The sequence below is a fragment of the Lissotriton helveticus genome, chromosome 3_2 (genome assembly GCF_964261635.1).
Source record: "Lissotriton helveticus chromosome 3_2, aLisHel1.1, whole genome shotgun sequence".
NCBI classification, from domain to species: Eukaryota; Metazoa; Chordata; class Amphibia; order Caudata; family Salamandridae; genus Lissotriton; species Lissotriton helveticus.
The window spans coordinates 49,670,139-49,696,596 of record NC_136062.1 but is presented as its reverse complement, the minus strand read 5'-3'; the positions used below and the strand labels follow the sequence as shown (position 1 = coordinate 49,696,596).

At 43.5% G+C, this 26,458-nt stretch overlaps 1 protein-coding gene across 1 annotated transcript in view; it reads left to right on the top strand.

The window, feature by feature from the left end:
* SLC24A5 (solute carrier family 24 member 5) overlaps nucleotides 1-26,458 on the top strand; it is a 189,292-nt gene that overhangs the window by 20,481 nt on the left and 142,353 nt on the right. The window contains exon 2 of the mRNA XM_078684592.1: nucleotides 25,636-25,815. Within this exon, the coding sequence (XP_078540718.1) occupies nucleotides 25,636-25,815 (180 nt within the window). The remainder of the gene's footprint in view (nucleotides 1-25,635; nucleotides 25,816-26,458) is intronic.

The window sequence follows — 26,458 nt, the reverse complement described above, 5'->3', positions numbered from 1 at the left end:
CTGCTCGCCTCTAAATACTTACTGACTCGTGATAACCACACCAACCTGGTGATAAGAATAATTCCAGGGGCGGTGGGTTTCACGTACCTGACTTTTAATGAAGGTGACACAGTACCTATTGCTTACAAGTCACACTTGTACACTTCGGCTGAGTTGCGGTTTCCCACTGTGGAGAAAGTTTTAACTGCTGTACAGATGGCGATTCTTAAAGAACGAGCTCTGTCACAGGGGAAGCGCATGTTAGTGGTAACACCCTGTCCTCATTTGGAGGCAGTCACGAAAGCCAGTGTACCGAATTCTAATGCTTTGCACCCACGGTGGATTCAATGGGCAGCGTCATTGACGTCCACGGATGTCACGTTTATTTTTGACGCCTCATTACGGTCGCAGGAGTACTTGCAGTATGAGTTCGTTCATCCTGCTCCTCTGGCTATGCGACCTTTGGAGGACTTCCATTGCATCATTTACACTGATGGGTCGGCGCAGGTTGCGCATGGCTCTAAACATGCCTACGTTTCCGCATGCGCTATTGTGGTTGGTGCTATGTTGAACGATGAGTTCATTTCCAGGGAAGTACACACGTTGCCCCTGGGCGATTGCACTGCACAATTGGCAGAGCTTCGTGCTCTTTTACTAGCGTTGGAGTACGCAGATCCAAGTGTTACTACTCTGATTGTTAGTGATTCTTACTACTGTGTTCAGTCTTACAATGAGAACTTGTTCTTTTGGATTCAAAATGATTTTCATGATTCCAAGGGTAGCACAATAAAACATAAAATTATCTGGGTTCGAGTGGCAGAGCTTAAGGCTAAGTTGCCACTCGTTTATGTGATTCATACTCTCGGTCATCCGCGCGTGGGAGTTCACGCTGTTGGCAATTCGCTTGCTGATGAAGCGGCGAAATCAGCAGTATCTACATACTTAGTTGCAGCGGTTACTAGATCCAAAACCAAGATTGATAGCGACATCTTGGCGGCAGTTGCTGCCTCTGAGAAGGGAAGTAAACATCCTGCGGGATTCCCTTCGAAGTACAAATACCACTTAAGTCCCGAAAAGGTTCCTTTTGTGACAATTCCTGACGTTGGGGAACGGCTGATTCCCAACTCGGATCGCAGAGCAGACTTGATTACAGCGGCACATGAAGGTGTGGCGTCTGCGCATGCGGGCGTCTCGGCCACTGTAACTCAATTACAACAACGTTTCTGGTGGCGGGGACTGTACAAACAGACGCGTGATTATGTCCTTCTTTGTGACATATGCCAGCAGATTAAACCTTCGACTGCTACGCGTCCGCCACAGACTCAGTTGTACATTTCTAATAAACCGCTAGGTTGTGTTTATTTAGATTACTGCGGTCTTTTTTCATCTGATACTGCGTATAAGTACATCTTAGTAGCAGTTGACTCATGCACACGCTTTGTGTGGGTATGGCCACATCGCAGCGCTGATTCACGGACTGTCATTAGAGATTTGCGTGTCTTTATAGGGATTTTTGCCTATGGTACCTTCCATTCGGATCAGGGTCCGGCTTTCGCCTCTAAGGCGTATTAGGATGCCATGACTTCGTTGGGGGTCCAAGTCAAGTTTTCGTCTCCCTACAGACCTGAGGGTAACAGTGTAGTTGAGCGAATGAACCGTGATTTAAAGCAATCTTTGACAGCCCGAGTTATAGGCACTGGCAGAAACTGGCTGGCTCACCTCTATGGCGTGCAGCGTGCTCTTAATAATCTCCCAAGAAGGTCTCTGGGTGGGCGGACCCCATACGAAATGCTCTTTGGCATCAAGATGTACGTCCCTGACCTTGACGGTCTAGACTGTGTGGTTCGCGCCACTTCCTTTGACGCAGATGAACATTGCAATGTTTTACAGAATCTACAAAAGACCAGAGACAGTCTTGCAAATGAACATTTGCCCTCCACGTCGGATGATGCGTTGCAGATCCCGGTAGTTGGCTGGCTACCCCAAGTTGGCGAACTGGTTCGAGAGAAGATCGATAACAAGAAAGAATTTGGTCCTTCCTATCGAGCTCCGGTTACAGTCCTTGGAGTGAAGGGCACAAGAACAGTCATTTTACCACCACTTCCTGGTCGTAAGGAAAACAGGTTTATTTCAATTGACAATGTCAAGATACACAGAGTGGCCGATTCTTCTTAGCATGACACCGGCTGTTTCCTGTCCTTCCATTGTGAGAAATTCAGTTATGCCCACTGCTTCTAATATTGAACCTGAGGTGGCCATCGAATTACCTGCTCTTTCCTGTCCTTTATTGAATAATTTACCCGGTACTAACATTGATGAGATAGACTATGCCTACCCCGCTGATTTGTCCATGCCTGACCTGCAAGCACGTTTAGCCACGGAATCCAGACTTTCATTTGACTCTGCTTCCCTTGCCTCGAAGAAACCCTCTCGAATTGCAGTTTATGCTAGCCTGTTTAAAAAACATTTTTTGATTCCCCCTTGGACATACATTTGGCTGGTCCTTTTTTCAGTTTACCTTTTTATGTCAATTGGTTTTGTGTTTTATTTTTTTCGAATCATCAATGGACACTATGTCGAGGAAAGAACATGCATTACTCATTTAAATGGAACTTTGGCCCCGCTTTCCTCGTCACATTCTACACACAGATTTAAAAGAGACTTGACTTTGGTTAACATCACAGCATGGCCTGTCCTTGATGGAATCGTGTGGGATGCAGTTCGGTTTCAGATTCATGGCCCGACGGCAGTCGTTAATGTTCCTAATGTACTTAGAGTGAATATGGGGGATGTGGTGAAACAGAACATTCGTTCTGATGACTGGGATGTTAATGCTGTAGAAAGTTTGTTTTCTGATTTACAATACTATGCTGCCTTTGATGCTGAGGATTTGTATTTAGAATCTGCTAATTATGGTGAATTATTCTGCTACCAACATTATGGCAATCACTTCTTACACAAAACATCATCCCGAAGGGATACTGTTAATTTTACTCAGTGGGAACATTGCCCAGCACCTAAACAAGGGAGTTCAGAAACGTTTCTGAAAAAGTATACTTATTTCACTGACTTTAACCAGTCCAATCCCGAGTCCTTTTATTTTAAATTTCATAACAAGCCAATGTCCAAGGTTAGACTTACCGATACTAAATTGTTGTATTCGAAGGCCTTCCTTGATCAATTAGTTACTGGAGGCTATGAGCTATGGAAGGAAACAATAGACCTTAAATCAGTTTGGGGTTCAAGGGCCTGGCAGGTACAAGGCACTGAGGCTTTGCACCGTGCATGTCTCATCCCGAATCATATGTTGTTTTTAAATGAAACAATTTCCCAGACTACATGCTTTGGATTGGCTACTTCTAAAAAGTTAAACACTCCTTCTTTCCCGGAGTTGGAGGAATATGATGGTTGGAGTAACTTTACTCAGTTGTCCATTAGAGAATTACAGGCTCTACTCCTTAATTCCTCCTTTAACATTTCCAGTATGAATCCTAAAGGTTGGCTGCTTTGGCACCGTAGTGCTGATTCTTGCCAAAATAGATTTTTGAATTTAACTGACGGTTTTAAAACTGTTAGATCTGATCCCCGGTTTGACTTGGTTCATACTGTCACCTCTTATTCTGTAGGCAAATTGTGTCAAAATTGGCTGAAACATTCAACTTTACCTGCGGTTAAGAGTCACCTATCTAAACTGAATGCAGACGTGGATTTGAATGATTTCATTAAAGGCCCGGCTAGTGGCAGGTCGAAAAGGTGGTTATATGGGGTTTACAATGAAATTTGGAAACTATCACAGATAGAGGCTGCTACACGCCTTAGGGCTATTGATCAGGCGAATCTTGAGAAAGTGCTTGCAGTTGTTGACAATAGTATTAACGTGCTTTCCTCTAGAATTTACACGTTGGATAATATTGTGTCGTCAGTTGTCGATATTGTGCATGATGAAGTGTCAGTATTATACCATGGTCAGAATCAATTACGATCAACCATGCAGTTTGCATGGACCCTTCAAACTCTGAAGAATGGTAAAGTTCCCTGGGGGTACATGAACGTTTCTTCTTTATTTGCACCGTTTAATTTGACTGTTATGTTATGTTATGTTATGATGGTTTTTATAGAGCGCACGGCTACTCAAAAAGAGTGTCCCGGCGCTTTTATTTAAGGTAGGCTGCAGTAGACTAACATAACACATTAAGAGAAAAAGTGTCACAGACAGAAAGAAAACAACAAACACTGACTGACAACGCTTGCTTTCAATGCGCGATGCTTCTTTTTCTATGTTACATATTGAAAGGTTAGAATCTTTACCTTTTTCCGTGGCAGAAGCCACTGCTGCAACGTGGCTTATCCACGGTTTAATAACGCTGCCTTTTGCTTTATATAAGTTTTCAAATTGTATGAAATATGTACCCATAGGTCGTTATGAACCTTTAGGTAGCGGTTTCCTTCATGAAGTCTGGTCGCTTCCATACACATACAGATGTTTTAAGGATGACCAAGAAGTTTATCTGAATGGGGAGGAGTGTACTGAGACGCCAGATCATTCTTTAATGTGTAGACACATACAGTTACACGGTTCATGCAACAAGGACCGACCGAATATGGCTTGCGTTTTACAAGGCACGCCAGTTCCTGCTATCATCCCCACGTTTAAATTATTAGAAAATGGTAGTTATTTAATGCTCAATAATGAAGACTGTTGTGGGTTAATTAAAGGTATAGCTTTCATCGTAACAGTAAGTGAGCGGGTTATTTGCTGCAGAAATGTGCTTTCTCCTCCCACACATGAACATAGGGAGTCTTCCATCTGGCCACAGATACCAACCTTGGGAGCAGAATTCAGCGGCATGGCAAGAATAAGGGCTCTTTTGTCCCAGAAAGAGGTGGCCTTGAGCTCGGCACGTGAAACTTTCGTGCTTCACATTGCAAACACCCGTACAGAGGTTCAGGCTCTTTTGAATACTGATTTGCCTTTGCATTTCGGAGCGATGGTTCGTACTATCTTTAACGCATCCTCCACAAAAGGCCTAGCGCATTTTTTTAAAGTTGTTAGCAGTGGTCTCGTGACTTCCTTTGAAAAGATTTTTGGAGTCATCCCTGCTTTCTTCCATTCTATTTTTTCATCCTTGTTTGGAGGATTCCCATTTTTACTTGCATTAGCGGCTGGCGCTCTAGTGGTTTTCTGTCTTTTTAAATATGGATGTCCTTCCTGTGCAAGACCCCGCGCAACAGCTACTGACGCAGTTTCGCAACCGCATGCTTGAATATTATGGCACACTGCCGTTGGCGACATTGAGCGCGGCATATGGATTATCTTTTCGATTCTCCTATTTCACCTGTGTCCAGCCTGTATTTCACTGCCTGACCTGTGATTTCCATTGGGCCATTGATTTGTGTCTCTGCGGACCGGTTTCTCCTGACGTCGATTTTAATCAGCTGATGAGTCCTATCATTGCTCACGAGTTGGTTTGTTCTGACGAGAGGATTATGGCCTTAGCAGTGGCGCATGGACTAATTGGTCCCTGGGATATATTGTCGGCAGCACAGAATTTCTTGGAACTAAGTTTTCTTGAAAACCCACCGAGCTGTCCTCTGATGGTTATAGAGGATCCGGTGCTGGGAGAACACGTATGTTCTTTTCATCTTTTAAATTGGATGGCTGAACTGTTTTCGGATGAGGACATTGATTTCCTATTGGAGGCTGTTGCTACTTACTTTGCATATACAGTTTTGCCTCGGATTGACATGCTGATCAATAGCATTTCATTGATTTTATTGATTTATTTGTCAAATTTTTTATTATTTCCTTGCCTATTGGCTTGAGCCACGTTATATTTTTGGGCTATTTTTTAGCATTAATTTTTAATGTTTAATTTCGGATCATGCTCGTTTTCTGTTGAGTTCTGCTCTCATGAGATGGCACTTCTGTTCTCATATTTAGTCCGTTCTCGGATCAAGGGGGGGTGTCATGTAGCTCCTGAATATCCTTATATCGTGTTAAGTTAGCATAGGTACATTTGAGGTTTAAACGCCATTTTCCATTCTTGCAACTTCTGCACACGACACTTAATTGTTGACTTAGCTTTCAACCTAGTAGTTTGCCGTGGTTTATGTGAGAATAATATGTTATTGCTCTGATATCAGCTTTGCTTAATAAACTATGTCTGCACGAAGAGTGCTGAAGTTTCAGGAACAACACGATATGGAATTGTTATGAGGTCTGATCTCCACGCCTTCATAGTCATAACACAAGTGCAGCCTTTGCCAACTCTGGCTTCAGGCGGGATTGATATTGCTTTGCATGAGGCACATAGAACACACTTGATGCGGTGCACATGCAGAGAGAGCTGGTGTATGCTGATGTGATTCCGTCATGCTAGGACACTAAGGTATGGGCCCGCCCTAAACCAACCCAAAGAGACCTTCTTAGCTAATAATATAATATATGTGTTAGGGAGGGTGAGATATAAGTGTTGTTAACTCTTATTCATTACAGCATGTTAACATGCTGTCACCATTCGCTTTTTATGTATTAGTAACTATGCTGGTAATTTTGCTACTGATAATAAGTATACTTGTATTATCTAAGATACTGCGCCTGAGAAGACGGCATTAGTAAATAAACATTTCAAATGCACATGTGTTCTTCTTTACTCCATGTTCTGGTTTGTAATGATAATATAACAAAAGAGTGTTCATGAGTTCCACGTATCCTGAGGTACTGTAAGTTCATGTTCTGGTTTGTCTAAACATTGGGAGTTTGATAAGACCAATGAGACACTGTGGCTAGCTTGGTAAGGGGTAAGTTGGGTACTAAGGTGAGTTTTGGGTCACCCTAATTCGCCGAGGTTCCAATCCTCTGTGCACAGTTCTGTGTGAGAACAGAAACCCTGCGACAGTGCATGTGCTCTCTGTGGTAAATATGGTAAGATTGGGCTACACCTGTTTGGTGTATTTAATTTATGGGTCAGTCCCTTGTAAAGTGGTATCTCGGATACCCAGGGCCAGTAAATTAAGTGCTACTGGTGGGCTTGCAGCGCTGATTGTGACACCCACTAAAGTAGCCTTTCAAACCTGTCTCAGGCCTCTGCCATTGCAGGGCCTGTGCGTGCAGTGTTACTGCCGATGTGACGTGGCACCTAAAGTGTGTGCCACGTCTGTGCCCCCCCCCCTTTTTACTGCATGTCAGTCACCCCTAAGATAGGCTCTAGCTAACCCTATGGACAGGGTGCACTGTAGGTAAAAGGTAGGATATGAACCTTAAGTGTGTGACATGTCCTGGTCGTGACAAACAACCATTTTGGTTTCTTACTGCTGTGAGGCTGCCCTCCCATAGGAATGCATTGGGGATTCCTTGTTAAGTGTTTCAGTGGTAATTCCTGATATGAGAGGAACCGCATGGTCAAGTTGAGTATGTTTGGCATAGTAATATTAAATGCTGTGCAATGGTATGCGTAGATATATTATCGCTATTTTAGAAATGCCACTTTAGAAGTTGGTATTTCTGTGTGCTATGTGTCTGCCTGCCTGATGTGTATTGCATGTCTGGCTCTGGAGTGACAGGGGCTGATGAGGTGTGTGGCTCCAGGGAGGGCATGGTGAGTAAGGGCTAGGCTGAATAAGAGATCTGCATTTGGAACAGTGGGAGGAGTAACCCCCTGACCCAGAATAGGCCTGTGCCTGCCTGGGTGAATGCTGGCTCTGCCCCCCCCCCCCTGTGATGTCTGAGCCCCCACCTGACAAAGGGGAGTAGAATCACTGTACACAAACTGCTCCAATATCCCCCAGAACCAGTTGAGACTGATTCCCCAGGCCCTGTGCCAGAGCCGAACAAAGGGAAAATGTACTATAAGTATTGGGGCTGTGACCCCCTGTTCTTGTGCTGTGTGGGTGCTACTTGTGCCTCCTGGGCCCCAGGAGGAATCGGCATGAGGGACTGCCCCTCTGCTGGAGGGCCTCGTGAGCTGGCCTGCCTGGGCTCAGCTCTACCCCTCAGGACTTGGGGCATGGATTTCAGCAGTGAAGAGTCAAGTCCCAAAGGAGAGGGCCTGCGCAAGGCTGATCTGCTGCCCTGCTGGAGGAACTGCTGTCTTGCACAGGAGACCTGGTGTGCTGGCCTACCTGTGCCTTGCTTCCGCCCCCCCCTGTAGGGGAGAGATACACCACTGGTGAGCACTTTCCCTGGCGAGAAGAGCATTTGGATGGCTCTCCTCGTTGACCTGTGGTGAATTGTCCTTTGGGCCCGAGAAGGGGGCTCCTGCTTCGGAGCGCATGGTGAGCACTCACACTTTTTCTGCCTGAGCCCAAGAGGAGGTCTCCTACTGCAATTAATCCAGAGCGCATGGTGAGCTCAAAAGGAAGAAGGTTGAGTCCCCAACAGAGACTTTGCTCCATAAATTGCTGTACCCGGAAGTCAGGAAGCACCTGACCCTAGGCGTGGCCAGCGGGAGCAGCCAATCTCCTATGCAGTGGCCAGAAGTCAGGCATGCTTGTGCCTGTTTGGAGGCGGGGCTCCCGTGGTTGAGGAGATCCCTAGGTTGCCACGTCCAAGGGCCAAAGAGAATTGAAATAAAGCCTCGCGGGCTCCCCTGGCAACCAGAAGTTGAAGCCAGGCAAGATCAGGCCTGGTTGGGGGCGGCGCTCCAACCGCGAGAGGGAGGCGAGCCTCGTGTGCTACTCTCTGCTGTGGCCCGAGAGACAAGGAGAAGTCCCGGCTGAAGGCTACGTGCTGTTGGAGAACAGCCCTGGTGAGTGGGGCTCCAATTGGGCTATGTTGGTGCCAGCACTGATTCCTTCTGGGCCGCATAAAAGCCCTGGTGAGGGGGGCTAAGGAGGCACTGTTGGTTCCGGTTTGGGAAAAGTACAGCTGCACCGCCGGGGGATGTTCATTTTTATGATAAGGAAGGAGTGAGATAGACTCCCCCACCCTCAAGTGCACTGTGCACATGCTCGTTGCTGCCGAGACAGCCAGAGGGCCACTTGGAAAGCCCCATGAAATTGCGTCCTGACTTGTAGGTCAGAGGGCAGTTGGCCCCAGAGAAATCCGGTTGGCCAGAGGTCATCATTGGAATATTAGAAGAGCGTAAGGCCCTACAGAGATTGCATAATGTGTGTATGCCTACAGATTGCATAATGTGTTTATGCCTACAGAGATTGCATAATGTGTTTATGCCTACAGAATTTGCATAAATGTGTTTATGCCTATTGTTATTGCATAATGTGGTGATACGTAATGCAAATGTCATGCTATGATGTTTTTGCCCAAACTGATGCAACATAATGCGTTTATGTTGTTGATGCTGAGTGCAGTATTTGGCCAGTAGTTACTGGTCGTGTTTTATTACTTGTGCTTTCTAATGGTTCTGACCGTGGCTCGATTGGCCCAGTCATGTATATAATCCCCTGTAAATTATTATTACCAGCTGGCACCGTGTATATGTGTGATTATGATTCTAATGTGTTTTGGATAATACAAAGGCTATTTTTTATATAATCTTGTATGGAGTTTATTTTCTGGTGTGCCTAGTGTGTTGCTGCTGTCTGTGTGTGTGTTGCGCAAACACTTTATACATTTCCTCTGGGATAAGCCTGACTGCTCGTGCCAAGCTACTAAGGGGGTGAGCAGAGGTTATCTTAAGCATGTAACTCCCTTGCCCTGACTAGAATGGTGGTTTCTGCCTGGCTTGGGCGCATGCCCTAGCCTTCCAGAAATCTCATTTCTAACAACAAGTTTTAAGCACGTAAAATGTATATTTATTCCTTTGCCATTCAATTTTTGTAATTTTAGGCGGAAATGTATACTGCTAAGAATATACAAACCAGCATAGGGAAAGCTAATAGAATGAGAAGTGACGCTCTATTGTTGATTGTTGAATTTTTGTGCTGTATTGTGGATGGATAAAAGAGCCAATGGGTGAATAAACTAATGCTTCCATCTGAGCACTTAGTGACTCAGATGGAAGTATTATTTGCACTCAGACATCCCTTGATCCACTCATTGACACATTATTGCATTCGCCCACACACAATACAGAACAAAAACTTACTAATCAATACAGGGGTACTTTAATTTAGAAGCTATTAACTTTGCTGATGTTTATTTATAACTGCTATTTGTTACTGTAGGGAAAACATTTTTTTTTAGTTCAAATAAATTTTATTGAAAGAAAATAAGGTGCCTGTGTATATTATACCATATGAAATTTACATCAATACATTGAAGCCTATTACATTCAAAGTACAAACGCACTATGAATATCAATTTAAAAAGGAGAGAAAACATGATATGTAAGACATAAATGCCATTGTGAGACAAAAAGACATTTTGGAACCTTTAGGAGAATGAAGGTGATTCAAGAACTTCCTGCTGCTGGGGTTTTAGCATAGAACATAGTTTGGCACTGGCTTCAATTTATGTTGTGACCGGTGACCACAAAGTAAGGCGTTTTGTTGCCTAATGAATAGGATAAACAAAAGTATCTAATCTATGATTATGGCAAACAGTATACCACCAGGCCTTGTAAGACATGTTTGTAGAGTCTTTCCAGTTGATAGCGATTGCCTTTCAGCAAATCACTAATAGTAAGTCAATACTTGGCTACCCAAGTAAATATGAGAAAAAGAAAAGTTGGTGTCAAAAACTAAGGTGATCTGAGACCATACTTGTTTCCAAAAAGTGTGTACCTGTGAGCATGAAAAAAGCATGTGAAAAGTCAGCATTGGGAGATGAACAAGCCCAACAAATATCTGGTGCGGTTAAGAATCTTTTGCTCAATCAATCGTTTGTAAGGTGCACTACATACCCGCGAGGGTCACAAGGCTCTGGGGGGGTGGTGCTACTGATCGAACAGCCAGGTCTTGAGTATCCTCCTGAAGGTCAGCAGGTCTTGGGTCTGTTGTAGGCTCAGTGGGAGGGTGTTCCATGTCTTGGTGGCGAGGTGGGAGAAGGATCTCCCGCAGGTGGTTGTTCTTTGGATGTGCGGGACGGTGGCTAGTGAGAGGTTGGCGGAGCTTAGCTGGCAGTTTGTGAAGTGCTTTGTGTGCTTGGATGAGGCGCCTGAAGGATATCCTCTTGCTGACGGGGAGCCAGTGCAGGTTTCTCAAGTGAGGGGTGATGTGGCCGAGTCGTGGTACGTCGAGGATCATTCGTGCCGAGGCGTTTTGGATGCGTTGTAGTCGTTTGATGAGCTTGGTCAGGGCTCACACATATAGGGCGTTTCCGTAGTCAAGTCTGCTGCTGTCGAGGGCCTGGGTGACTGTCTTTCTTGTATCTGTCGGGATCCATCCGTAGATCTTGTAGAGCATGCGGAGGGTGTTGAAGGAGGAGGAGACAGCATTGACTTGATTGGTCATTGAGAGCGTTGAGTCGAGGATGATTCACAAGTTGCGTGCCTGGTCGGTGGGTGTCGGGCTGCCCCCAGTGCCATCTGCCACCAGGAAGCTTGTTTCCTTTCCAGTGAAGAATTGGCTTGGTAGTTTGGTCTGCCCTGTTCCCATGATGCACTGGGCCAGGGACAGACTAATTTGCATATAGCCAGGTTCTGAACTGGGATGGTGCAGTGAGCTAAAAAACGGTGATGGATCAAGCCCTGATCTGTTGACTGGGTAGGAGTGTTCTGATTAACTCAGATACTCTGTCCATCACCACCCCCTTTTTGAAATTATTTTGGCCACCATGAGTGTGGAAGGGTATGCTCAGACATGAGTCCCTTGCTCACTGCACCATCAGGATTCAAGCAAGCCGGGCCGAAGACGGCTGTAATGCCAGAAACCGGTCCCCGGAAGCTTGTTTCCTTTCCAGTGAAGAATTGGCTTGGTAGTTTGGTCTGCCCTGTTCCCATGATGCACTGGGCCAGGGACAGACTAATTTGCATATAGCCAGGTTCTGAACTGGGATGGTGCAGTGAGCTAAAAAACGGTGATGGATCAAGCCCTGATCTGTTGACTGGGTAGGAGTGTTCTGATTAACTCAGATACTCTGTCCATCACCACCCCCTTTTTGAAATTATTTTGGCCACCATGAGTGTGGAAGGGTATGCTCAGACATGAGTCCCTTGCTCACTGCACCATCAGGATTCAAGCAAGCCGGGCCGAAGACGGCTGTAATGCCAGAAACCGGTCCCCGGAAGCTTGTTTCCTTTCCAGTGAAGAATTGGCTTGGTAGTTTGGTCTGCCCTGTTCCCATGATGCACTGGGCCAGGGACAGACTAATTTGCATATAGCCAGGTTCTGAACTGGGATGGTGCAGTGAGCTAAAAAACGGTGATGGATCAAGCCCTGATCTGTTGACTGTATAGGAGTGTTCTGATTAACTCAGATACTCTGTCCATCACCACCCCCTTTTTGAAATTATCTGCCACCAGGAGTCATCCCAGGCTGAAGGGTTGGAGCCGAGGATAAGGACCTCCGTCTTGTCCGAGTTCAGCTTCAGATTGCTGATCTTCATCCATTCGGCGACTGCCTTCATTCCTTCATGGAGGTTTGCTTTGTCGGTGATGGGGTACTTGGTGAGGGAGAGGATCAGTTGAGTGTCTTCGGCGTAGGAGATTATGTTGAGGTTGTGCTGTCGGGTGACGTGTGCGAGCAGGGCCATGGAAATGTTGAACAGTGTCAGACTGAGGGAGGATCCCTGGAGTACGCCGCAGATTATCTTGGAGGCTTTCGAGCGGAATGGGGGGAGGCGGACGCTCTGGGTTCTGCCGGAGAGGAAGGAGATGGTCCATTCCAGAGCCTTGTCTCGGATCCCTGTGGCGTGGAGGCTTGCGCGTAGAGTTTCGGTGGCAGACGGTATCGAAAGGTGGCGGAAGGTCTATGAGGAAGAGTGCTGCGGTCTCACCGTTGTCCAGCAGGGTCCTGATGTCGTTGGTGGCGGCGATGAGGGCAGTCTCGGTGCTGTGGTTGCTGCGGAACCCTGACTGGGAAGGGTCCAGGATTCTGTTTTCTTCGAGGTATCGGGTTAGCTGTCTGTTGACCGTTTTCTCGAAGACCTTGCCCGGGAAGGGGAGCAGAGAGATGGACTGGAAGTTCTTGAGGTCTCTTGGTTCTGCCTTCGTTTTTTTGAGTAGGGTGTTGATCTCGGTTAAGAATCTCTTTCTTAAGGAGGCTGGCATAAATAGGAGTCGTTTGTAAACAAAAAATAACGTTTGCGTGGTATTTTCTGTCCTAGAGGACATACGAATCTTAGTTCTTATGCCTTTCAAGATTGATAATGGCCAACATGTAGTAAAATCACGTTCCCATGCATCTTCCATCTTCCGTTTTAGTCTTTTGTCTAACCATGTCAGTGCCTTGCAAGTAGCTATAAATAGTAGAAGCTTTGGGTGCGGTCTTTAATAATGTATGAAGGCTTGGAGGAGGTTCTGGATTAATAGAGGCGCCATGTGCCGTGAGGAGGTGATTATAGGTTTCCAACACAGTTGTTTTGAGTATGTTATATTTATGAATAAAGGAAGCTGGTAAGTTAAATAATTGGCTGAGTTTAGCAAAAGGCAAAAAGTTTGACTGATAATAATCGATAGTTCCATATTAAAAATTTGATTCTCCAAGTTCTCCAATAAAAGGGTTTATTTCGGAAAATCAAGTTTTTATTGTGCCAAATTGATGAGTCTAGGAATGAGTCTGTGGTAATGCGAGTAGGAGAGGAAGGTATATAAAGGAGTTTGGAAGTATGTTTCATTATTGGAGTGGAGACAGATTGTGGCTTACATGAGAAGGACAGGAATTCCTGAAATGAAACGGGAGATAAAAAAGACACTCTAATGAAGTCCATGGAGGGTAATTGTCCGTAGAGTCGAGCAACCATAGAGAGGTTAGATGCAGAAGGAAAGCTTTCTGGTAGGTGCGGAAATCTGGAAAAGTCACTCCTTCTGTTTTGGGTCGTATTAATTTTAATATAGACGTTCGAGGTTTCTTGTTCTTCCACAAAAAGGAGGATGAGATGGAATTAACTTTCTTAAATAATTTAGTAGAAATTGGGATTGGTATGTTAGAAATAGTGTATAGAACTATGAGCGACAATATCATTTTTATAGTGTCTAATCGACCCCACTAGGACAAATGAAGGAGATGCCATTTAGAGGTTAATTCTGAGATCTTTTGAGCGCATTTATTCATGCACACTATCACCATACCTGAAATTGATGGTGTAAAGTGTAAACCGAAGTATTTAATATGATTTGGGTTCCAAGAAAATTTAGAAGTTAGAAAGTCTGAGCTGAATGTGTACTTTGTTAGGGGCAGAACTTCACATTTATCATTATTCAATTTGTACCCAGAAATGAGAGAGTAAGATTTTACTTCTGCTAAAAAAGCCGGAATCAACTAATTTGGTTTTGACAAAAAAAGCAAGATATCATCCGTGTAGGCTGCGAGTTTGATATGAGCATTTGACGTTTGAAATCTATGTATGTTTGGATTTTGACGTAGTTTAGACACAAATGGTTCCAAGGCCAAATTAAACCAGTAGGGGCAGAGAAGACACCCTTGACGTACTCCTCTACCTAAGTTGAAAAATGGAGAAATTAAACCGTTGGCTCATACAGCGGCTCAAGGGTTAGAGTAAAGGAGTGAAATTTAAATTTAAAAAATTGGGCCAAAGCCAAACCCTTTTGAGATTATAGAATAGGTATTACCATTCAACTCTATAAAAAGCTTTTTCGGCATCCAACGCAATTGCTGCTAAAGAGTGATTTAGGTAAGAGGATTTGGAAAGAACATTGAAAAAAAGTTGTGTGTTATCTGTTATAAACCACCCCTTAACAAAGCCAGATTGTTCTTTCCCTAACAAATTCAGTAAGTACGAATCTAAACGTACAGCTAAAGCTTTAGAAAACCTTTTGTAATCAATGTTGACCAGGGAAATGGGCCTATAGTTTTTACAATACTTAGAGTCTTTACCTTCTTTTGGAATAAGACAGATATGTGTTTCCGAAAAAGAACCAGAGGAGTTATTTGAAGAGCAAAATAAATTTATCAGAGAATGCAGTTTGGGAATTTAAAAATTAGAAAAATGGAGATAAAATTTGACAGTAGAGCCGTCCAGATCAGGTACTTTGTCTTTTTTCATGTGTTGGAGCTTTTAAAAGTTCTTGTTGGTTAAGGTCCAATTCTAAGGGAGATAAATTCAGAAGTTTGTGTTGGGATTTTTGAATGTATGAGAGAAACTGTGATAAAATGTGGTCATTAGGTTGAGTTTCCGATGCATATAAAGACTTGTAAAAGAGAAAGAACTCATTCAAAATTTCGGCATCTTTAAGTTTTAAGACCTTATGTTCATTATAGACCGACTCAATATTTAATTTGTAATGCCTCATTTTTAAGTAGTTGGCTAATATTTTCCCTGCCTCATTTTTACCACCATAAAACTTTGCGCTGAACTGTAACAAATGAAGTGAGGCATCCTCTGTTGATTTCCTATTAAATAGCAATTTGGCATTTATAAGAGCCTTTAAACATTCTTTCGAGTTAGAGACATAATCTGAGTGTTCCAGTTTCTTAATGTCTTGGAGGAGATACCTAGTACTCTTTTGTGCAGTTTTTTGGCAACAAAACTAATAAAGTATCTTGCTGAGGCTTTGAAAGCATCCCAAATAGTCAAGAATGGTAAGTATTCTGTTTGATTCCTCTCAAAGTAATCATTAAAAAAGGAAGTGAATGAAGCTGTGAACTTTGGGTCTAAGAGGAGCACGTTGTTGAAACGCCATCTTCTTGGGGCATTAATTTTGGGCAATATGTCGAATCCAATTCAAACAGGTGCATGGTCCGATAAAAGGATGGGACCAATTTCCGCACGTGTAAGGGAATGCAGAATATTGTAGGAGAAAAATTCTATTCTAATCAATTCTGGATTGAGTTTGATGAGCTGGGGAGTAAAAGGTATGTTCTCTAGTGGTCGGATTGCAAAGGCGCCAAGCATCTAGGAGTTTATGCTGAGTAATGGTGTGAGTGAAAGATTTATGTGACTTATTGGGGACAAAAGACACTTTGGAATTTCTGTCAATGAAAGGGTCAAACACCTGATTACAGTCTCTGGGCCTAAAAAAAGTTCTCTTCCATACGGCCAGAAAGTTGTTTAGCCAGTGCAGGACAAAAAGAGCCATCTCCTCCAGTAGGGGCATAGACATTGAGGAAAGAAACTGGAACAATTCTTGGTAATAAATTAACAATGAGCCACCTACCATCTACATCTGATTTTTTTGTGATGTAAGTGTAACTGGGAGTGATTTACGGCACAGTATCGCAATTCCATTTAGTTTACCATCACCTTGAGAAAAGTAAACTCCTCCCACCCAACCTCCTTTTTAATTTCAGGGATTCATTTTCTGTTAGGTGCTTTTATTGTAGGAAGACAATATCTGCATCTAGTTTGGTCAGGTGAGTTAAAACCCTTTGTCTCTTTATGGGAGAATTTAATCCCCTAATGTTCCATGAAACTAATTTCAATGACATAAAATATGAGGAAAAAATAGAGATAACAAGAAGAAAAGATAGTCCAATTCAATGAGGCGCAGAAAAAAAGTGTGAGAAACGGAGAGAGGAAAATATGCATGCAAGTCAACCTGAACCAAAGAGGAGTAAAGATAACATGTGGCTGATTCAGAGATAAAACTCAGGTTGAACAGAACCATGAGAGATAAGCAAGGTGTATAGGTAACAAAAGGATCGAAAGAGAGAGAGAATTAGATGTATTAGCTGAGATAGAAATAAAAAAGTAAAGATAAAAAAAGAGGTAGAAGAATTAAAGACACCATGAGGAGAGGAAAAAAAGAGATGTAGATCCAAAGACAATACAAGTAACATACCTACAAAAACGAAACAAGGATGTGAGGAACCACATGGAGCAGACAAACCGTCTAGGGAGGGCAGAACCGGACCGGGGAGACATCACGCCATAGAGTAAACATAACTGTAGAAAGCAAAGAAAAGCATAATTACCAACCATTTATAGAACTAATCGGTAATAAATAATGAGTAGGTAAAATAAACTGGAGATGAATTAATATAAACAACAATAAACTAGTGAACTAGTTTAATCAAGCTAACCTTGTATACAAAAGAATGGCAAAAATAAACTACCGATTTGCAAGAGCTATAATCCATGAGAGAGGAAATTCAAGAAAGTCAAGTAATATGAGAATAAGAAGATCCGGATGACTCCATCTGAGCCGTGGCATGATAGTTGATGAAACTTTGTAGACGTATTTAATATTGTATGTAAATTTCAATAGGCAAGGGTGATATAAACTATATCTAGCCCCCATGGAGCGGAGATCAGGTCTCATATTGAGGAAAGTGTTACGTCTGGCAGCTGTATCTCTGGAATAGTCCTGTGCCAAGAACAATGTGGAGCCCGACCAAGTAATGTGTTGGATAGCTTTAGCGGCTGACAAAACATTTAATAAGTCAGTATATTCAAGAAAGTATAGGATGACTCCTCTTGAGCATTGTGTAGAGGAGGAATTAGAAGAGACTCTGCCTAATCTGTGAGCGCTTTGTATATTCAACAAGGTACCCTCTGGTAGGTTAAGGATCTTAGGCAGGAAGGATTTGGAGAAACCAATAGGGTTCGCACCATGCGTCCCCTCCTCCAGCCCGTAAATGCGGGCATTGTTTCTTCTATTGAGGTTTTTGAGGTCCTCAATCTGCTTTTGGAGTGACGACACCTGGGACTGCAGGGATGTAACACTCTTGGAGTTGTCAGTGAGGGACGAAACATTTTGTGCAACAACCGTGAGTCTAGTGTCAAGTTATGACCAGTTGTCTGAGAGAACTTGAAGCTTGGAGTTGGTTTCTTTGACAAAGGGCCTGAGAGCTCTTAGCTCCTGTAATAAGAGTTCCATTGATACAGGAGAAGATAATTTGGGCGGTGATGGAGGGTCTTTTTTCAGGCGTTTAACATTCAATTTTCCTGGTAATGCTGGTGCAAAATCCATTGTCGTGTTATTGCTTTCTGACATTATCAAACATGAGTCTTCTAGTTTAGGAGAAAAGTTTCGAATTTTCGACAAAAGAGCGCTTCGACTTAGTAGTATAACATAAAGTCCCTTTCGTCCTGCCCATTCCACATCAGAAAAATAAAGTGAGGGAACCAAGTAACTAGACCAAGAGTCAATTAATTTTGAGAGTCATACTTTGGAATAAAGTAAAGCAGCCAACGAGATAATTATATTAACTTGCGCTCCACAGAAAGATTGAAGCCATTTAATATCCAGGACGGTGATGGTGTCAACTGTGACAAAGGCATGCAAATGTCAGAATGTTTCTGTTCTCTGAGCACCAAAGACATATGAATAATGAGGGTGGTATAACATTATGTAGATCGCATTGCTGGTGGTGAGTGTTGGAAGGAATTACACACCAAAATGAAGCTCAGGAGATCGATTTGTTGTATGCACTCAATCCACAAAATAGCGGTCGCATTAAAATCTCCTCCGGATGCATTAAGTAGAACAATGAGAAAATAGGGCTTCCCCGCTGTAATCATTATCAGGAATAGTCCTAAGTGGATTGCGCACTTTGTGTGTAGAGGAGAACAGGCAAAAAAAGCATTACTGCCTCTCGTTGAAGAAGGTAAACGTCCGCGAAAAAGGAAAAATTAACAAAATTGGCAGCCACAACTGAACTGCCTTGCTGCTTGGCATTTACCTTCTAAAATGTGCCATAGTTATGGCGAGACATTAGTCAGTCGGAGTCCTTTCGAAGTGAGCGGCTCTTCAGACTTGCATTTTTCGGAGCAGCTTCGCGTTACGTGAATTACAGGCACGAATATCCGGCGGAATAAGATCCACAAGAAGTGCTGAAAACCTCCTATTGAAGCCACAAAGATTCAACAAGAAAAAAACATACAAACGTTCCTTCCCTGGAATGGCGCCCAGGATTTTGAATGCCCTTCCCCCGGAAACAAAACTGAACCCCTCCACTGCAGCTTTCAAACGGGAAGTAAAAAGCCATTCTTATGGCAAAATTCTCTTAAAAACAGACCTATGTTTCCGCAAGTACATATGTACATGTTTCAATCATGTTGTTTTTTTTTTACTTACCTTTACTGTATTACCTTCACTCCTCAGGTCACTTCCTATTGCCCTGCTCTATGATAGCCCTATGGTTTTTTGTACTCTTCTTGGACTTATCCTGTATTTATGTTATTACTATCCCCATGTACTGTAAAGCGCTCTGATACCCGCAAGGGTCTTGTCCGCGCTCTATAAAACTCTGAAAATAAATAAATAAATTCACTGAACCGGCTGCGGGAGCCTCACTGAGACACCGCCATACTCGCTGGGCGCCTAGCCACGCCCCCGGGAAAAACATTTTTAATTCCTCCTTTTTTAAAAAGAAATTAGAAAGATGGGTTTGCCTTACAATAATTTAGGTTGATCCTCCCCATCCAGTTTTCAAACATGCACTTGGGTGTGACTCTGCAGTGCTTAATTTGAGCCAGTAGTTTCCAGAGCACATCACTTGCAATTAATTGTCAACACCGGCACTTATGAAAGTCTACCACATGATGGCACTGTTTATCTAATTTACATATTCACAGAACAACAATTGTTTATGAATTCTATATACATTAAAAATGACTAATATCTACCGCCCAGGCCATTCTTATAACTTGGGTGACCTGGGACAGTCTGAGGTCACACTGGTAGTGTGATGGTTAGTAGTTGTGTTGCTACTGATATTAGCATTGCTGTGAGGGACAATGTGTGGTGCAAGCCAAAGGGGCCTCCTGGCAAGAGCCTTGGCGCTTACATTTTTACAAATGAATCACTCCTCTGGTCATGATGATTGAGGCTTGTTGTTTGACTAATGCATTTAAGAAAATTAAGCCACGTACCAATAGGCTACTGACAGCAGTGTTTGTAGATAACATCATGGCTACTGCTCATTCATTCACCTAAGTCAAGAAGAGGATGTTGGAGTGGCAAAGTCAACAATGGTGTTAGTCTTTTACTACAAGACTATATTTGCTATGGCATTCTTATGTGCGGGAAACGCCATTGCCATTATTTAAGATAGTGCGGGTGTGATGAGGTTTCAATCTACATGGCCATCTTTCAGGTTGTTGCATGGCATGGTCTAAAGCCCACAGCTCCTTTGGCACACTGTTGATTTCATGTGTTGATTGTGGCAACCTCTGGGACTTTCAGCATGACGTTTTTAAAGGAAGACTATGAGTGTAGTTGAAGATATGGATGCCCATTGTATCTGCATGGTAGGGTTCATGTAATGTGATATTCCTGCCATAAAGTCGCTGAAAAGTGACTTAGTAACACTGGCTGATTGCTATAAACATCCAGAAAATAAGCAAAAGCAATAGAGTTCTCATTCTGCATTACAAAAAAAAGTTTCATTAGCCAACATGAATTTCTCATAGAGCTAGCTGAATGTAAGTAGGTTAATCCAGCAACATTACGAACATCTCAAGAATTGCAGCAAGGTAAATAGACCAGCCCTGAAACAGTGGACGGCACACATTTTGAGCTCACACGTAATTATGCAAAGGGTCTCGTGTCAAGAAAGGAAGGTTCATCTTCTTTTGGGGGTGGAAGATTAATTTTCACTAAAGTACTTTGGTTAATTTTAAGGCATCACACTTGGCTTAGTTTTTAAATTAAACAGTGTTTTAACTTGCTAAGAGCTCATCTTTTGAAGTTGTGTTATTTCATATTCAAGTTGTGTTGTTTCATATTCACATTATTTCTTTAAATGTAAGCCACTAATGTATATTTAGGTTGTAGGTGATCTTTCCATTGCTAAAATACCTTGAGATGGCATCATAGCATTTTTAAAATCACTTGAACAAATCCTACTTCTTCGCTGTTAAAAAAGTGTTTGAGCACAGCTGTGACATTTGTGTGGGGGTGAGATTTTGAAATTGTGCAGTTACTTGGATAGGTATTTTGCAGTTCAGCTACAGAACCAGATTCAGATTCATCCAAAAAGCCCTTACAACTATTTTACAGTGGTGCAATGCAGATTCATTCTATACACCATCACTGAATCTTGGATCCTGAAATTCATGCAGTCACACACATTCATGGTGCAACCATGTAGATTCTCATTAAATATAAGTTCAGTCTAGAACTTGCCCCTCTCACCTGAATTGTAGCAGTACTTGTAAACAATGTTTAAAGTACACTTTTACAGTTGTGATTTTAAGGTGGAATATTGTTTTGAGTTCTACAAATGGTGGCAACAACACAACACATTTTTAAAATAATTTTAGATTCTTCCAGAAAGGTGTAGCACAATAAATTACTAGATGTCTTTTTTTGAGTGCAGCAAAAAGTCCACTCTGTGTATGTACGTGTTATGTATGTATAAAACGCTGCGTGGGTACTCAATCCTACTTTGGGAGCAACGTGTCTCTGAAAAGCGGGCAAGAAACCAGAGTATTACTCTGACTAAAGAAATCGCAGTCAACCGTCACACCGTTAGTGTTAATGCTCCTTCATGAAATGTGTCTTCAGTATCTTTCTAAAGAGCAGGAGGGTTGGAATGTTTCGAAGGTTGATGGGAATGTCGGTTCTGATACTTGGAACATAGGTGGAGAAGGCCTTTCTGGTTTATTCCTTGTTGTAACTCTTTGTCTTCAATATAATAATAATAATAATAATAATAATCCACATTTGTAAAGCGCACAATCACCCGTAAGGGTCTCTAGGCGCTGGGGGCCGTCGGGGAGATTAAGCGAGCTATTGCCCAGAGTCACATGGTGCTGGGCTAACCTGCCACCGGAGCCGGGGATCGAACCCTGATCCCCAGATTCCAGCGTCAGTCGCCCTGGCCACGGCGCCACACCTCTCCCACAATATAGCAAAGCCCTAGCTCCTAGGGTGGCTGGCTCTACCTGAGGTTTATTTCTCAGACCGGTATGTAGAGGTTGTATGTCTAGTGGCATAATGGGTGGCGCAGATGGTCTTCACAATCACAAAGGCATGGAGAGAAAACCAGTAGATTTCCTTGGGCAATGGGGTGATGTGGTGAAACATCTTCAAGTCCTTGATGAGACATGTTTCCTTATGTAGGATGCATATCAAGGGTGCCAAAGTGGTGTTTGGGAAGCTGTTGAGTAGAGCATTGCCTCCATCAAGGAGCAAGAGGACCAAGGCTTGCATTCATGCTCTGATATTAGCTTCTGGAAGAAAGGATTTCACTTTTTTCTGGAGAGGAAGTTAGTACTATGCTGCCTTCTTTTACCTGGTGATTTGTTCTTTGGATGGGTGACCTGTGTCTAGAGTGAATCTGTTAGAACTGGGGGTCTCTAGTTGGCAGAGGTAGGTACCACCGTCCAAATAGGGACCCTTGCTTCAAGTCAGGGTAAGACGGATACACTCTTTAGATAACCCCTGCTCACTCCCTTGGTAGCTTGGCACAAGCAGTCGGGCTTATCAAAGGCAATGTGCTACGTATTTGTACCAACACTCACAGTAACACAGTGAAAACACCACAAACTGACTCCACAACAGTTTAGAAAACTAAAGGTATTTAATCTAAACTACACAAGACCAAAATGACAAAAATCCAACATACACTGTTCAAGAATATGGTTTTAAATGAGCTTTTAAGGTTGCGTTAAAATAATCCACAGTTGCGTCACGTTTTAGCCAACAGTACTTTGAGATGTGACAAAAGTTCCAAGTAAAAGCTGTAGCGGTGAAAAGCAAGTGATGCGTCACTCCTGAGACCCTGGGGAGGCGTGATGCGGTCCGCAAATAAGCAGTGCGATGATCTCACCCAGTGACGACAGGCTCTGCAATGATACTCACAGCGATGGTAATCTTCCCGCACGGGACTAGTGCGTCCCGCAACTGAAGGATGCGACGACTCTGGCAGCAGCAACAGGCGCTGTGGCGATCTCGGCCTTCGTAGCGGCGGGAATTTCCTCGCACTGACAGAGATGTGCTCCGCAAGCGAGCGATGCATTAAACTTTGCAGAAAGTTCTTTTAAATTCTTGGTTTCCAGCTTCCCAACACAGGTACAACTTCCAGAGGCACCACAACTAGCCCAAGCACTCTAGGAAGGACAGAACTCTCTTAGCAGAGTTCAGGGAAGCTGGGGGTGAAGTCCTTTTGGTTCCTGGGACTTCTTAACAGGGAGCCAGCTCTGCTCTGGCCCTTGGAGATTCCTTCAAGCAAGGGGACACAGCACAACGCAAAGTCCTTCCCCTCTTCTTGGCAGCAAAGCAACTACAGGTCAGTCCAGCAAAGCAACAGCAGGACAGTCTTCCTTCTTCACTCTTCCAGCTTTCTCCTTGGCAGAGGTTCCTTCTTGATTCCAGGATGATCTAAAGATCAGTGGTCTGGGGTCCTGTACTTATACCCCAAAAAGTATTTGTTACCTTTGTGCAGGAGGGCTCTGAGCCTGGTCCAAACCAGTTCTGGAGCACTCTGTTTACATGACTCCTTCTTTCCTTTCACAGTGCAGAGCAGAAAAATCAGACACCCCACAGGAGGTGGAGCCAGTATTGTGGAGGGAAAGCACAGCCCTGGAGCACTTTGTTGACATGATTCCTTTTCCCCTTTCACAGTGCAGGGCAGAGACATCAGACGCACCACAGGGTGTGGAGCCAGCACTGTGGGGGGCAGGCACAGTCCTAGTCTGGTCCCAAGTGCAACTCCTCCCTCCTATCTAGATGCAGCTCTCTCTATTCACCACTGGGCTGACTCATTCTGTCTCCTGGAATCCCTCAGCCCTGTCACTCACAAACCAGACGGTCAATACACAAACAGGCCAAGGCACACAAAAAGGTCAGACAAGAGAACAGCCACTTCCTAAAAGTGCTGCTCTCAAACACAGGATTTAAAAACCACCTTTCCTAATAAATGTGTTCTTAAATTCTGAGTTCAGGGATACCAGACTTTTATGTCCTACCTTGCTCCTATGGGAAGATATGCTGGGAGCCACTGTAGCCAGCATTCCCCATGATAGCCTATGGGCAAGGTAGCCTTACAATACTGAAAAACGAAAATGCCTGTCATCACTACCAGAGCATGTCACCTACACTAGTACATACTCTACGTTTCACATACACTGCACCCTGCCAAAGGGGGTACCTTGGGCCTTCTATAGGGGGTGACCAATGTGCACAAGGGAAGGGTTAGGCCTAGTCAGTGGGGACACTGACCAGGAAGAAATGGCAGTTTACATACTGCACACAGGCACTGCAGTGGCAGGCCTGAGACACCATTTTAGGGCTACTCATGTGGGTGGCACAATCAGTGCTGCAGGCCCACTAGTAGCATTTGTATCACCAGCCCTGGCACACTCAGTGCACTTTACTAGGGACTTCTTGGTGATTACAAATATGGCAATCCTGGATAACCAATTACAATAACAATTTGCACAGAGAGCATATACATTTAGCACTGGTCAGCAGTGGTAAAGTGCCCAGAGTCCTATTGCCAACAACCACAGGTCAGGAAAAAGAAGGGAGGAAGAAGCTAAACGTTTGGGGATAACCCTGAAAAAAGGGCCATTTCCAACAGAATCCAAGTAAAATATGCAATGTTTGCCAGCAGCGGGTGAAGCCATGCAGGTTAAGGACGAAGAGCCGGGCTTGAGGCTGGGATTGTTCTTGTAGCGAACAATAGGAATTTAGTCGGAGTTAAGCTATGGAGAGGTACTTGACATCCAATTCTGGGATTGCCTCAGGCAGAGTTCGAAGCAGTTTTTGTGGCATCACTCTTCCCTCAATCTTGGATGCAACATGCATGAAGTGCAGTTTTCTAGTCGCAATTTGTTTTCATGATGGAACAATATTTTGAACTGCCGAAATGTGACCAACCTTTTCTTTGCATTAAATAGTGGGCAATTTTACTTAAGGGCAGGCCCGCAGGCAGTTATCCGGTGTCTTACTATGGCCATGCAGGTTTTCTGTGCGCCATGCTGCAGTACCTTTTGGTAGTTACTAGAGGACCCACCAGCCCCAAAGTAAAATGACAAATCTAATTTTACATGTTTGCTGAATACAGAACATTGGCAAAAACGTAGACTGAGCCTTGAGTACTACCGATCATAGGCCCGGGCTCAACACATATTTACTCTTAAGTGTCGAACTATTTTCGATTGCTGTATATGGGCAAAATATGCCAGCGCTGGGTGTTGAGGGTGATGGTCCCTTTTGCAGCTCTGATTGCAACTCCTCTGTGTCTTGTCATGAAGAAGCTTCATTGAGCGGCAAGTAGGACTATTGGCAGCAGCAAAATGTTAGGCTGTGGCGGGGGCAAGTCTGCATGCACAGCTTTGAGTGTTTAATGAGTTTTAAGAGCAGCTGCCCTACCAAGACTGATTGGTTTCCCAATCCCAGCTGGAAAATGTATATCGAAACCATAGTCTTCTGAATTGATCCAACGTTTGAATGACACTTGACCCAAGGAAGCTAGTGGCTCAAGGCCGCCCATTCTTGTATTTCTTTGAGTTGAAGACATGAGCTTGGGGCACAGGTGAAGCATCCTGTAGCCAGACCTAACCAGGCTATTGTATCGGATTTTCAGTCTGTGGTGATATAACGAAGGTTATCAGTGTCCACCCCAATGTAGATGTTGATCAGTGTTACACACGTGTTGCCAGTTTAACTGTTATTGCTCCCCTTAGTCAATGTTCTAGTATTGCTACAGTTTCAACGTAATACATTTATTTTTCTCTCTTTTTAGAAAATGAAACACTATGTGTAGTTTCACCAGCTTCGGAGTTTCCAAGTGGATTCTTTTCAGCGCAGGAGAGAAAAGACGGCGGGATTGTTATCCATTTCATAATCATACTCTACATGTTCCTTGCAGTGGCAGCTGTCTGTGAGGACTATTTTCTTCCATCCCTAGAAATAATCAGTGAACGTAAGTACCTCGTTACTTACTTACTTTCAAAATGTCGTTCACAAATCCGACAGACTTTGCCGACTTTAGGCCGGGTCTGATACTATTGGAGCATTATAGCTATGCCTTGTCTTTTGTAGTATCGCTTGAGACTCTGTCTATTAATTCGCCATTACTCCCCATTCCTGGCCGTTATTGTCTATGCTTTGGTGTATGATTGTTTAGATTGTAAACCAAGCTTCCAGTTTCTAGAGATGGCATGGCTAGCCAAAGTAATTGAGGCTCAGTGAAGTGAAAACAGCAGAATTTGGACTGTAAGGCTATACATGTGTTCCGTTAGCCTGAACCAAAAAGGTAGCCACATACATCTACTGCGCCAATCTGCTCCATGTTCCCAATTAGCAGGTTGATGCTTAGAAAATCTAAAAATCTAGTGCAACTTTAATTGTTGCCTTTAAATGGGAATCTGCATTTCTGTAAAGGGCAATAGGGTAATGTGTGTGATGTGTATGTATATATACAAAAAGCTATTTGTGCATATTTCACTACTGAGTTAGTAAATGCTGCAATATGACAGTGTATCATATTGGAACTATATTTCTCACACTTTGACTTGAATATTAGAGTTTTTTACTTATTAGAAATCATCAGTGCAATGCCATGA